The sequence below is a fragment of the Anthonomus grandis genome, chromosome 5 (genome assembly GCF_022605725.1).
Source record: "Anthonomus grandis grandis chromosome 5, icAntGran1.3, whole genome shotgun sequence".
Taxonomy (NCBI): Eukaryota; Metazoa; Arthropoda; class Insecta; order Coleoptera; family Curculionidae; genus Anthonomus; species Anthonomus grandis.
The window spans coordinates 33907387-33921430 of NC_065550.1; the positions used below are offsets into that span (position 1 = coordinate 33907387).

The 14044-nt window shown below is 29.6% G+C and overlaps 1 protein-coding gene across 1 annotated transcript; it reads left to right on the forward strand.

Moving 5' to 3' along the window:
• The first annotated feature begins 41 nt into the window (after positions 1 to 41).
• LOC126736410 (homeobox protein koza-like) lies at positions 42 to 14022 on the forward strand. The gene is made up of 5 exons (XM_050440742.1): positions 42 to 191; positions 4619 to 4872; positions 13309 to 13478; positions 13538 to 13674; positions 13772 to 14022. The coding sequence occupies exons 2-5, from the start codon at positions 4626 to 4628 to the stop codon at positions 13965 to 13967; spliced, it is 750 nt and encodes a 249-aa protein (XP_050296699.1). The 5' UTR covers positions 42 to 191; positions 4619 to 4625; the 3' UTR covers positions 13968 to 14022.
• The last annotated feature ends 22 nt before the right edge of the window (positions 14023 to 14044 follow it).

Consider the following 14044-nt stretch of genomic DNA (forward strand, 5'->3'; position numbering starts at 1 on the left):
CAAATTTTCAACTTCTGGCATTTGCCTGCTACTCAAGTTGTTTGCATAAACACGTCTTTAGTATTAATCCTAAAGTTACTCACTCGGACGGCACTTAATTATATTGTTTTCGTGTCATATTTTGTGGTGGTGTGGGGACTAAATGGAGTGCGGTTTGCTGATGATACCGCTGTGATAATACGAGTTTTTAAGTATGTGGTTTTTCGTGATGGTTCTTTTACTTATTGTGTTTTTGTAACAAATCATAAGAGGAAAATTTTTTTTTTTGAGGCAATTTTCTTTCAAGGGTCTGAGTGGGGTACGAGGATAAATGGCAATAAAAATTTTTTTCTTTAATTATTAACGGTATTTAATTATAAATACTTAAAGATCGTAAAAGAAACTGGTTAATTAAACAAGAATAATTTGTCTTTAATCTTCACTGTAATCTAATGTAAAACATTTTAAGAAATATAGAGTTGGCTTCAAGTAATCTGAGGTAGAGACACTAAAAGTCCAAATATTTGTTAAAGGATTATTCCAAGAAAACCAATATTTTCAGTAGTTGAAATAGGACTATAGGAATCATTTGTAGAGCATCGCAAAGTGACATTAATGCACTTCAAGCTGATGTAAAACATTCTAAGAAATACAGAGTTGGCTTCAAGTAATCTGAGGCAATTAATTATTTGTTCCAATTTTTCTTTTATTTTAATTATTTTGAATTTTTTCCTAAATTCACTAAAATTTCAACTTAAGCCCAAAACAATAGGTTTAAAGAAAAATTTGTTTACAGTCCAGTATTGACGCGTGAGTTTTTCTACAGTATTACCAAAACTAGATGTCAAAAATCTTATTTAAAAAAACTGCTTATTTTGAACCTCTCATATATAAGTTTTCACTTATTTTTATTGAAACTTTTTTTAAATTATTTAAAGTAGAAATTACGAAATCAGGTGATTGGGGCATTTGACATCCAAGGCTGCGCTGTGAAATAAAATAAATCACTGTTACCAGACATTAATATAATATTATATAAAACAACACAAAAACATTAAAAAAAACTAGACATACAAAAATATCACAAAACAAGAAGAACAATTCAGTGACATTTTTTTAATGCTTATAATCATAAAAAGGGGTTTTTCGATTAATCCATCTAAAAAGCGCTTCTCAGTAAATATTAAAGAAAGTGACGATATTCAATCATGTAATTGAATATTTCTTTAGCAAGTCTTAATCCGTTTCATTACTTTTTTCAACAAGTGCACTTATAACCGGAATTCTAAGAAATAAGTTTGATAATTTAAAATATTCGGTTTCGGTACATCATTTACAAAATCCTCAACACTTTCAAAATTATTTTACTCTAATGGCAAAAATTCTAGAAATTATTTAACCTATCTCCTGAGAAAGCAACTTTTTGCAATGAAAAATTAAATTCTTTGGCACAAATTTGTGCGTCTGCTACTTTCGGTAAACATATTTGTACGAATTTATCTAAAGCATTTTTGGACGATTTTGAAAAAAATACAGCAAAAAGTCCGCTAGCTTAATAGCTTTAAAATACCACCTATGGTACAAATTAAAAAACTTTGGATAAGCAGTGTTAAGTGCTCTTGGAAACACTTAAGATTTAATGAAATAAAGATGCTAGGTACCAAATGACCGTCTTTCTCATCTCTTGAAATGCATTCTTTTATTAATACGATTACTATTGAAGGCAGTAAAACTTATTTAATAAACTATATAAAATTGATGACTGTGAACCCTTTTTTTTTGATTTTTATTCTGTTTTATGTCCAGGTTGACTGCATGGAATACCCCTGTGAAATAGGCACTACAAGGATTTTTATGTACTTTTTTATGTACTCTATGTACTAAGCAAAAACTTTGGAAAAACTACCCCATATCAAAAGTTGTCATTCGAGTCAAGTAGTTAAAGTTAGTTTCTATCTATTCTAGTTATTTTAAGTTAGTTTTTATTTCTTACACGACAAAGAAATCCAGGCAGGGTCATTTTTTATTTACTAGTGGAAGTCGATTTCTATTTTGACCAGGTAATTTAGGTTAATTCTTATTGACTTTCACATAGTTGAAGTAAATTTTTATTTACTTACCAGGAGGCCAATTTCAATTTTGTCTAGGCAATTTGGGCCAATTTTTATTTAATTCCAGGCAGTTAAAATTAGTTTTTAGTTATTTACAGACACTTGAAATAAATTTTTAATTACTTCCAGGCAGTTGAAGTCAGCTTTCATTTATTTCAGACAGTTGAAGGTCAGTTTTCATCTCCTTCCAGGTAATTCAGGTTAGTTTTCATTTACTTCCAGGCAGTTAAAGTCAGTTTTTATTTGTTTATATATACTTCCAGGTAATTCAGGTTAGTTTTTATTTACTTCCAGACAGTTGAAATCAGTTTTTATTTCATACAGGCACTTTAAGTTAGTTTTACAGTCAATCTACTATTAAGATAGTTAAAATTTCCTCCGAATAACTCAGTTTTTCATTTACTTCCAGTAAATTGAAGTTAGTTTTTAAGCACTTTAAAAACGTTACATCTTGGTCGCATTTTTATTTAATCCACAATGTGAAAATCGTTTTGTGTTTCTTCTAGGCAATTGAGATTAGTTTCTATTTCGTCTATATAGTTGAGGTGAGTTTTCATTTATTTTCAGGCAGTTAAAGTCAGTTTTCATTTATTTACATCTACCTCCAAGTAATTTAGTTTAGTTTTCATTTATTTACAGGCATTTGAAGTGTGTTTTCATTTACTTTCAATAGTTGAAATTATTTTTTATTTACTTCTAAGAGTTGAAGTTAGTTTTCATTCACTTTCAGGCATTTGAAGTCAGTTTTTATTTCATACTACGTCTACTTTTAACATAGTTAAAATTTCCTCCGAATAACTCAGTTTTTAATTTACTGCCACTAAGTTGAAGCTAGTTCTCAAGCACTTTGAAAACGTTACATCTTTGTTGCATTTTTATTTAATCCACAATGCGAAAATCGTTTTCTGCTTCTTCCAGGCAATTGAGATCAGTTTCTATTTCGTCCATGTAGTTCAGGTTAGTTTTCTTTTATTTGCAGGAAATTGAAATCAGTTTTCATTTACTTTCAGGTGATTCAGGTTAGTTTTCATTTACTTTCAAGAGTTGAAATAATTTTTCATTTACTTCCAAGAATTGAAGTTAGTTTTCATTTACTTCCAGGCAGTTAAAGTCAGTTTTCATTTGTTTACATCTACTTCCAGGTAATTCAGTTTAGTTTTAATTTATTTACAGGCATTTGAAGTCAGTTTTCATTCATTTCAGACAGTTGAGACCAGTTTCTATTTTGTTCAGGCAATTTCAGTTATTTTTCATTTAGTTTCAAGTAGTTAAACTCAGTTTACTTTTCGGATAACTGAATAGCTGGGTCAGTTTTTATTATGTTCAAGTAAGTTGAAGCTGGTTTTCAATTACTTTGAACACATTTTTAGCGCATTTTTATTTATATCATAAGGTGGAAATCGTTTTCTATTTCTTCAAAGATACACGATTTTACCTAAAAATGCAGGTTTTTATTTTTTTTTAATTAAAATTACCATTTGTTAAGCTGATTTAATGCGTAAATTTGCATAAAATGGTTGTCTTTTTGTAAGTTCACCATACAATTTTATTACCATTTTCTTCCATTGCTTCAAAAAAATACCATGTCAGGTCATGGTATTTTTTAAGATTAGAGTATCATTTGTATTAATCTGTATATATTGTAGATATTCTATTATATCCTATTTATTTATTAATTTTTTTAAAATTTTGTTTTGTTTTTCTTTTCTTTAATTGTGTTTCGTTTGTATTTTTGTGTCTTTTTTGTTTTACAGCTTTGTTTACAAATTGTACCAATTTCTTGACAATAAAGCATTAATTGAATGATTCATTTTATAACGAATTTCTACAATAATTAAATTTAAAATGCACGACGTAGTAATTCTTGCCATTTCTTTAGTTAAAGTTACCTCTTATATGTATACGGGTTTTCTATAATTATTTTTTTCTATTTATAACCTTATAATTCAAAGACGCGATAAAAAACACTAAAATATAAAAAAATGCTACGTCACTGCTTGTATACGCCCCTCGCTGTAGCGATAATCAACCGCTAGCCAATCGGAAAGAAGAGAAGGCAGAGTCATCATAGGCGCGCGTACTTTTTATTTTTAAAATAAATTTATTAATATTGTACAAAATCGTGTGCCTCCAAAATATGGCCTATAAATAAAAATATTAGTTAAAATATTTTTTACATAAAAATGATGTTAATAAATGAGTTTTATCTTTCAAAATGACGGATGCAGTCAAGGTGAGACGAAGGAATAATGTGAGGTTAAAAAAGTGATTCGTAAGATGTAGTGTTCCTTTTAATAAATTACTTTTTTTGCAATATTACAAAATTACGATTGTTACGAATCTCAGATGCATAATTATGACAAAAAATCACTCTTATATGCTAGTTTTTATGCTTAGACTACCACTTTAAGTCTAATAAATAATTTACGAGCTTCTTATATGAAGAACCAATTATCTTTGACTTCTTTTGCCTTTTACATTTTTCCCATACTTCTGCCATCAAATTCATCCCTTCAAATCTCTTCCAGATAAAACATGGATCCAGAGGCACCACTCCAAAGCGAAATAGTCTCCTCCCAAGAAAACCCCGGCAACAAGAAATGCTCCAACAACTCCAAAAACTTCCTTATAGACTCCTTACTTTCAAATGATCGCCATAGCCCCTTAACCAGTGTTATGGACATCGACTCACCAAGAGAAGAAGAAACTAGTCAGGAGCAATCCTTGGGCTCATTTGAAGCACATCACTTAAGAAGAAGAGTATTCTTTGGTGACTCACACGGTAAGTCTTGTTGGATATCTTGGATTAGTTCGGATTCATTGCATTCCAACACACGAAAAAGTGAGAAAAAAAATCAAAAGAGAGTCGGTCCTATTCTCGCTGAGTTGAGATGAAAGAGAAAACGAGAGAACTTTGGCTCGCGGTAATTAGGCTGCGTTTAGTGTCACTTTGTCTTTTAAATTGCTTCCTGTCAATTAGGCGCTGATGTATGGCCTGTGCGGACACGTGTTTCTCTCTCTTATGTTACAAATAAAATGCATGAGAGCGGGATAACTATCGGGATAAGAAACACTCGAATTACGCGTAATTTAGTAAGAGGATCTTTTTTTTTTGGGAGTTTTAAGAAGGAGTTTTTTTATGTTTGTTATCTAAGGGTGAAGTTTTTCATACCATGTTTCGATGGTATATAAATAGTCATAGATGCGTTGATATTACGCAGATTTAGCTTTTTTTTGACAGGTCTGATTGTGCAATTAAGGCTGCTAAAAGGCTTAATGGTACTTAGCTTCCTGGCAGCAATTTAGAGTTTTTTTGTTGTTAGTTTTTTAGTTCGAATTATGATTTTAATGCTTCGACTTTCCTACAATTGTTGGGTCTAAGATACACAATTCTGGCTAGTTGAGCTGATATCTCATTCTAATTTTTTATGTTAAACGTTTGATGAAATCTTGAAATTAAATAGTTATTTTCCAGTTTCCCAATTACAAAACATGCTAAAAAATCACATTTTGAAAAGAATTTCTTATTGGATAATTTAAAATTTGCTGATTTCTGAACAATCTAACAACTCTATGAATTTCTTGCTAAAAATAGTTGAATTACCAATTAAAAAATTCGGGAAAAATATAAACTATTCAACACTAAAAAAACTGAGGATAAATTGAAAAAACATTAAAGGAAAATAATTGCACTAGTTAAAAAAACTTGCATAATCACGTGGGTAATATTTAAACAAAAACTGAAGACAAAGTATGGAGGAATTTAAGGCAAAATTGAAAACAAATGCTATAAATTATAGTAAAAGATAATTGCAAAATTTGAATTAAAAAAAAATTAAAAATTATTCTCAAATTAAGGAGAAATTGAAGAAGATTCAAGGCAAGCCTAACTTTCCTAATTTGCCAAGTATATCTTATATGTGTCTTAAAATGAAAGACAAAATTAGATAAATTCTTTAATTTTTGAAAAAAAATTGGGCCAAATTTTTCAAAAATTTCTAAAAAATTAAGGAACATAAATGCAACTAATTAAAACTAGTTAGTAAATGATTAGAAAAAGACATTAAGAAAATTCTACTTAAAATTACCTTTATTAATAAATCAAAAATGCCCTGCCTCTCTTATCCCTCAAACCAAAACAAAAAACACTACTATAGAAAAAATAGAGCACATTTAAGTAAACTTTAAATGTCTGGAAATGCTCAAACATCATTTTCAATTTTTTTTAAAGCGTAATAGTATGACGTTAAATGCCTTGAATAAAATTAAAAATTACCCACAGTTTCTTGAAGCAATAAAAATTACGTCAAATGACTGGAACTAAAAATTGTTTGTAAAATCTTGGAACAGACATTTAAAACATTATTCCAGGTCCTGGAAGGCATAAAAAATCAAGCCCAAGTCAATTGATTAAAGCTTATTTGATTTGCATGGAAAATTCATATATACCCAAGAATCTCCTGGTAGGTTTCTCAAAAAAAAAAAAAATTTGTGGAAGAATCCCGGTTTCATTTTCCCTAAAAATATTTCAATGGTTTTTTTAAAAATCAAAAAATCAAATCGCTCTTTATTTTTTTTTAGAAATATTTCAAAGAGTTAATTAATTTAAATTTATTTGATTTCTATGGTAAAATATATAACAATACATTCATACAAATCCAAACATCTCCTGGCAAATTTTCCAAACAAAAATCAGAAATTGATATTTAATGCCTAGAAGAATCCAATCTCAATTTTTTCTGGTATATTTTAGTTTTTTTTGAAAATTATTTCAAAAATTCAAAAATATATATTTAGCCAAAATAACTAAAAATTTCAAAAATCTCTTAGGGAAATCGATTTATAGAGGGACAAAAATGCAAACGAATTCAAAAATCTTTTGGCAAGCTTTCTACAAATTAAATATTTTTTGGAAAATTTTTCAAAGAAGTTAGGGATAACTATTTAGTGCCTGAAAATATACGATTTCAATTTTCTCTGGTTTATTTAAGTTGTTATTTAAAAATTATTTAGAAAATGGTCGAAAGAAAAAAACTAAATATCTAGTCCTGTTTGGAGCATTTTTAAAAAATCTAGAAATTTGATTTTGATCAAAATCACGAAAAATTTGGAAAATCTCTTAATATTTTTAAGCTTTCTTAATTTCCTTATTGTTCAGTTATTATTAATTTTTTCTGTCTTGTCCTTTGAATTTTTATTTTCTAGTAAGACTCTTTAAATTAATGATAATAACTTGTCCAGGTGTCTGCAGTCATGCAGGAAATACTCAAAAGAATAAATTTCTCAGACTCTTATACCCAGTATAGGAAATAAGTCTTGTCTGGACCTTCGACATAAATAACTTAGAAAGTCTTCCTTTGATCGGTTTGCTTTTTTTTTTGAGATATAAGACAGGTACTTTAGGTAGTCCAAGCTCATAAATGCTTCTTCCAGGCAGTTTCTTGTGTGTTACTTGAAGGCTGCTATCGAGTATTTAGGTTAGTGGTACTCCTAGTCTAGGATACTAAGTTTCTTTAAGTGCCTGAAATAAACCTTTAAGTAACTTTCTAAAAGGCTTGGAACAAGTGGCTAATTAACGCACAAGCCTGGAATAAGTGATCCTTTAAGTAGCTCAAATATCTGGGAGAAGTTTGTCGGTTAATCCGAAAATTTGGAATAAGTATGTTAGTAATTAAAAGCTTTGTATAAGTGAACTCAAGTGCCTGGACGTAATTTCGAAGTTATTTAAGTTCTTGGAATAAGTGACTGATTAAAGCGCATAAATTATGCAGTGAGTGTTGTTAAATTGACTAATTAATTTTTGTTAAAAATTGCATTTAAATGCTTGAAAAAACGCCTGGAAATCAAACGATAGAAACACAGAAAAAATTACCTTTTTAGATGAATATGTTCAATAGAAAGAATAAAGTCTTGCTGGGACTTGGGTGCATTTCTTTTTTTTTTGACGAATTTAAGTATATTTCAGAGAGACGATAAAATAATTCAACATTATTTCTTACCTATTTCAGACAGTTGATGTTCATAGATTAATTTTAGGAAGTTGAGAAATATTGTCAATTTTTTTAGAAAAGTAAAGCAGAGTTTTTTTTTCATTTTTTTGTCTGAAGTTAATAAAAAAATAACTCACTTAGGTGCCTAAAATTTAAATTAATCATAGCTTTATTGCAACTCAACTTATAATACAACTCTCAGTTATGATTCTCTGAAGAAACAAAAAAATGAATTTCAACTTTCAACTACCTGTAATTAAACAATAATGATATATTTCTTTCAGGCAATTAAGTGTGAGAAAGAGAGAGATAAAGGGAGGAAAACCTCAAGAGATACCCCTCTGTTCATTCAATACAATTAATTAGGTTCTTTCTATATTCAAAATCATTTTCTCGGTTTTGTTTTCTTTCTTGAAAGTAATTTGCTTCGTCAAGTGAAGTCATGTTTATTAATTGTTTTCCGGCATTTAAAATAATTTATTGAGGTTCTTCCAGGCAGTTGAACATTTTTAGAGAGTTCTTCAATTTTTTATTTTTACGTGCAGTTCAAATAATTTAATAAGTAAGTATATAATACTTTGTTGATATTTGTTAAGATGTCTAAATAACATTTATGGATTACTCTGAATCCTTTTTTAAAGATAAAGCTACATTCCATTCACTAAATGTCAAGATAATGGAATTCTTATTTCAGGAGTGCCTGTACCGAGCAAAATAATTTGTCTCTTATTTGCACACGAATATCTTGAGTTTTAGTGGTCAAAATTAAGAAATGCCTCATTGATGAACTACTCTCAAGACTTATAAAGTATTTTTTTTTAAATCACTAAAATCTATTTACTTAAAGTGAAGATAATGAAATTCTTATTTTAGGAGTGCCTGTAAGGAATAAAATAATTTGTCTTTTATTGGCAAATGAATATCTTAAGTTCTAATGGTCAAAATTTAGAAATTATTGATTTATGGACTACTCTGAAGACTTGTTTAGTCTTTATCGAAGAAATTACTAAAATCCATTCACTAAAAGTCAAGATATAAGAATTCTTATTCCAAGAGTGCCTGTAAGGAACAAAATAATTTGTCTCCTATTGACATGTGATAATCTTGGATTGTAGTAGTCACAGAAATTAGTGCTTTCAGGACCACTCTGAAGATTTTTTTAGTCTAATGATTTTGATCAAAATCACCAAAAATTTGGAAAATCTTTTAAGGAAGTCAGTTTATTGAGATTTATTTAATTTCCGTACGAATTCAAAAATTTCTTTAGCAAATTTCAAAGAAATCAAATAATTCTTGTTAAAGTTTCCTTAATGGCGATAATTGATATCTGAAAATAAAATCTTATATAAAATTATCCAAACAATTTCTTATTTAAAAGCACCTTTTATATTTTTGGAAAAAAAATTTCAAAACCGCTATTTTTCTGGATTCTTTTACTGCATAAAAAAAAACACTTTTTTCCCAAAAGCATTTTATATCCTTATAGGTTCATTCAATCGATTGCAATTTATTATAGCTCCTTATAAATTATAAAATATCCATGTTCCTGTTAGCATACTTTCCTAAAAATATCGTTCATTTTTAAACATTCTAAAACCTCCTCAAATCAGTCAAAAAATGATTAATCATTGGAAAGAACTTTGATGAACTTCTATAATTAAATAAATAATAGAGATTAAAAAAAAATTACAAGATCAAAACCCAAATCTAAAATTATTTCTCCTTTATACCGCCATCCTGTTAATCCCGTTTGGCAACCGTCATAATAGGCGCCATTAAATCACCAATTTTCTCATTTTCTAATTGGTGATGGCCGGATATTATTCATTAAGGTGTGATATACGAGCGCATCCAGGCTAAATCTTTATCACAGTTAACGGGTCTGAAATATCGCGGCGAACAGTTGTTTTTAATTTACCGTGGTGAAATTTATGATTCCGAGTGTGTCGGGCGGGAAGTGCGGACACGTTTAGAAGAACGATAATTTGCGCCAACGACGAAATTAGATTTTAAACGTTTAATGATCCGGAAAGTGGGGGCCCAAAAAAAACGTACCTAACATAACGTGTTCATTTTTCACTAATTATCGCAACAACTTCTGTTCTGCTCTATCAGGTTTTATTGTAAGTTCTGCAACTTTTGAGATAAAAATTATTCAAATTGGCCTGGCAAAACTATTGAAAAATCATCACTTAATCACTTTAAAGCTTAAAATTACTCAACTACTTTCAATCTGTTCTTTCACTTTTTCCAGGCTTTGTAGAAAGTTAATTAGAGATTATTTCCAGGCAGTTAAAGAAAGCTCCTGGAATAAGTTTCACACTATCCTAAATACCCGGATCTGGGAGAAGCATTTATGAGCTTGAACTAGGTGCTTTATATCTCAAAAACTACAAAACACAAAAATATAAAACCAAGTTTATTAATACTTAATAACAAAATAAGTAACTCATTATGAATTCGTATGAAAAATACAGATTTTACTTAAGTTTTTTAGGTCCGAAGTTTAGACAAGGTTTATTCCATATATTGAGTATAAGAAAAAGTCTAAAGAAATTTTTTTTTTAATTTCTTTTGCATGATTTTTAGGCAATTAAAGGAAATATTTTGAAAAATAAATAATTAGTCACTTATTTCAAGAACTTAAATTACTTATTTACTTCCGGGCACTTGAGTTAATTTACCTTTAAATTAATTATATGCTTATTGCAGGCTCTCGGAATAATCAATCGGATTAATTTTTGTATATTTAAGATTGTTGTATTTTTCCAATTTTTTCCAGGCAACTGAAAAAAGAAATAACATTATCTGGAATAAATAGGAAACGATGCTTTATCAATCAACTAGAATCTTATAGAAAACTTATCATAGAATAAATAGGAATCAACTGCCTGAAAAAGAAAATAAGAAAACATAAAAGCAGTTTGCAAAGTAGTTGAGTTTTAGGCACGATTTTATTCTTTGAAGTTTTAAAGTATTTTTTTTGCAAATTTCAGGCAGTGGAGACCTGAATTTTTTTTCCAGGCAACCTAATACCTGAATAACTGATAATTTATTCCATGCAGTTAAGTCAGTTTTAGGAACTTTTTAAGTGATGTTATTAGATTCTAGGAAGGTCGTTTAGTAATTTATGAATATTTAGATGGATTTCTTATTCCGGGCATTTGACAGTCATGATTTTTTTTTATTCCAGACTTTTTATTCTCAAATTTAACATTTGAGTGGATTTCTTATTTTAGATAGTTAAATTATAGATATATTTTTGTCTAGGCAATTTTTTTTATAAATTGTAGATATATTAATGATTTTATTGTTTTTAGCAGTTGAATCATGACTTTTGTGAAAATATCAGGCAATAAATTCTTGTTCCTTTCAGACAATAAAAAAAAAACAAAATTTTATGATTTTCTTTCGTTTTACGTATTTCATTATTTCAGGCAGGTCATTATTAAATTATTGTTTCTTGCGCTCATTAACTGAAAATTTCTGAATTTCCTTTAAGTTGCAAGTAGAAAAATTAATATACTGTCTTTTAGTTTTTTTTTTTAAAGATTAAGCAACATTGATAAAATTTCTCAACTTCTTAATAATAATGAAACAAGACAATAAGGAAACTAAAGATGAAAACTGAGAAAGCTAAAACATATTTAGGAAAATGCTAATAAAAACGAAAATAAGAGACGTAAATAGACAACTGTTGTAATTTATGCAGTAAAATTATTTTAGTTCAAGAAGTTTCCCAATAACTACAAAATTCATTATTCCTTACAGGCAATTAGAATATCATTAAAGTTTATTTCTAAAGTTCTAGTTAAAGTCGTGACTTATTTCTTTCAGGTAACGGAGGTTTTTTTACTATTCTCTTAGGCAGTTGACGATATTTTTGTAGTTGAAGTCATGTTGATATCATGCAATTATTTCTAGGTAGATTAAATTATCGTTTGATTTCTAGGCGTTTTTTCAAGCATTTGAATGCAATTTTTAACAAAAATTAATTAGTCAATTTAACAACACTCACTGCATAATTTATCTGGCCCCTGAAGAGTAAGAAAGAGAGTGAACTAAGCGCATGCTAATTAAATTTAATTAGTCACTTATTCCAAGAATTTAAATAATTTCAAGATTACGTCCAGGCACTTGAGTTCACTTATACAAACCTTTTAATTAATTACATACTTATTCCAAATTTTCGGATTAACCGACAAACTTCTCCCAAATATTTGAAGTACTTATAGGATCACTTATTCCAGGCTTGTGCGTTAATTAGCCACTTGTTACAGGCCTTTTAGAAAGTTACTTAAAGGTTTATTCCAGGCACTTAAAGAAACTTAATATCCTAGACTAGGCGTCCCACTAACCTAAATACCCGATAGCAGCCTTCAAGTAACACACAAGAAAGTGCCTGGAAGAAGCATTTATGAGCTTGTACTACCTAAGGTACCTGTCTTATATCTCAAAAAAGTGCAAATTGATCAAAGTAAGACTTTCTAAGTTATCCATGTCGAAGGTCCAGACAAGACTTATTTCCTATACTGGGTATAAGAGTCTGAGATATTTCCTGCATGACTACAGAGTTATTATCATTAATTTAAAGAGTCTTACTAGAAAATAAAAATTCAAAGGACAAGACAGAAAAAATTAATAATAACTGAACAATCAGGAAATTAAATAAGAAAATTGAGAAAGCTAAAAAATATTTAGGAAAACGCTAATAAAGATGAAAATAAGGGACCTGAACAGACAATTTTTGTAATTTTTGGTTGTGATTCAATGCCCAAAGGCAGTAAGATTTTTTGTCCAAGAAGATTCCCTAGTAAGTAGTCAGAATAGCTTTAGAGTTCCTTCTTAAGGTTCTGATTAAAGTTTGAGTCAATTAAACGGTGGTCTTTTAAGCAGGAAGTATTTTAGTTCTTTTGTTTATTCTATTTATACGTGTCAACCACAAAATGACTCTATTACCTAGAAGTAGCATATTCATGGTTTAACTACCTGGAATAAAAAATTCAGTTAACCGTCAAAGATATATATAGATAGAAAACGAACAGATCACTTATCTGAACAATACAAATACATCGTCTAAGTTGATAAATGATCCAAATTGATTCAGAAGAACTGACCTTATCTATAAATTTGTTAAAACTGCAATAACTTCTGTCTTTTGATCAGATTTGCTTGATTTTGATATTGAAATATTAAGAATGACGCTCCACATGGGGATTTTGTTGCAGATTTTAACTTACCGGATACGTCAAACGATGACGACAGAAAGAAACGACCCAGAACCGCTTTTACCGCCCTCCAAATCAAATCGTTGGAGGCGGAGTTCGAGAAGAACAAATACCTTTCGGTATCCAAGAGGTGTCAACTCTCCAAGACTTTAAAGCTAACTGAGACACAGGTAATGATTGGAAAGTATTTTTTATTTAAATCCCGTGCACTTACTGATGTATTTTCCAGATTAAAATCTGGTTCCAGAATAGACGTACGAAGTGGAAACGGAAATACACGAGCGAAATTGAGTATTTGGCGCAGCAGTACTATAGCTCCCTGGGCATCATGTCTCATAGGCCCTTGTTCTTAGGAGATCGGCTTTGGTACGTGTGATTGAATATTGATTTCAAGAGACCTATTGCTGGTTGTGGCATCTTCTTCAGCAGATGCTAAAATTAAATATTTATGATGCTTTTCCAGGTTGTTTAACTATCAAAACCAACCGAGCCTAACAGCCTCCCCAATCCCTCCATATCCAGTCACAGCTACGGAGCCCTTAAGGCTACAACCGCCTCAAGAATACGCCCCCCTCTACAGTCAACAGGAGCTGAAGCCTACAGACTGTTCCCCAATGACGAGGCTGCAAAACTTCGAAAGACAGTTCGTTAATCAATAATCTTATGTGTATTTAGTATTAAGGAAATAAAAAAAAAACTATTTTTAAATATTGATTTTTGGTTTTATTGACTTAAA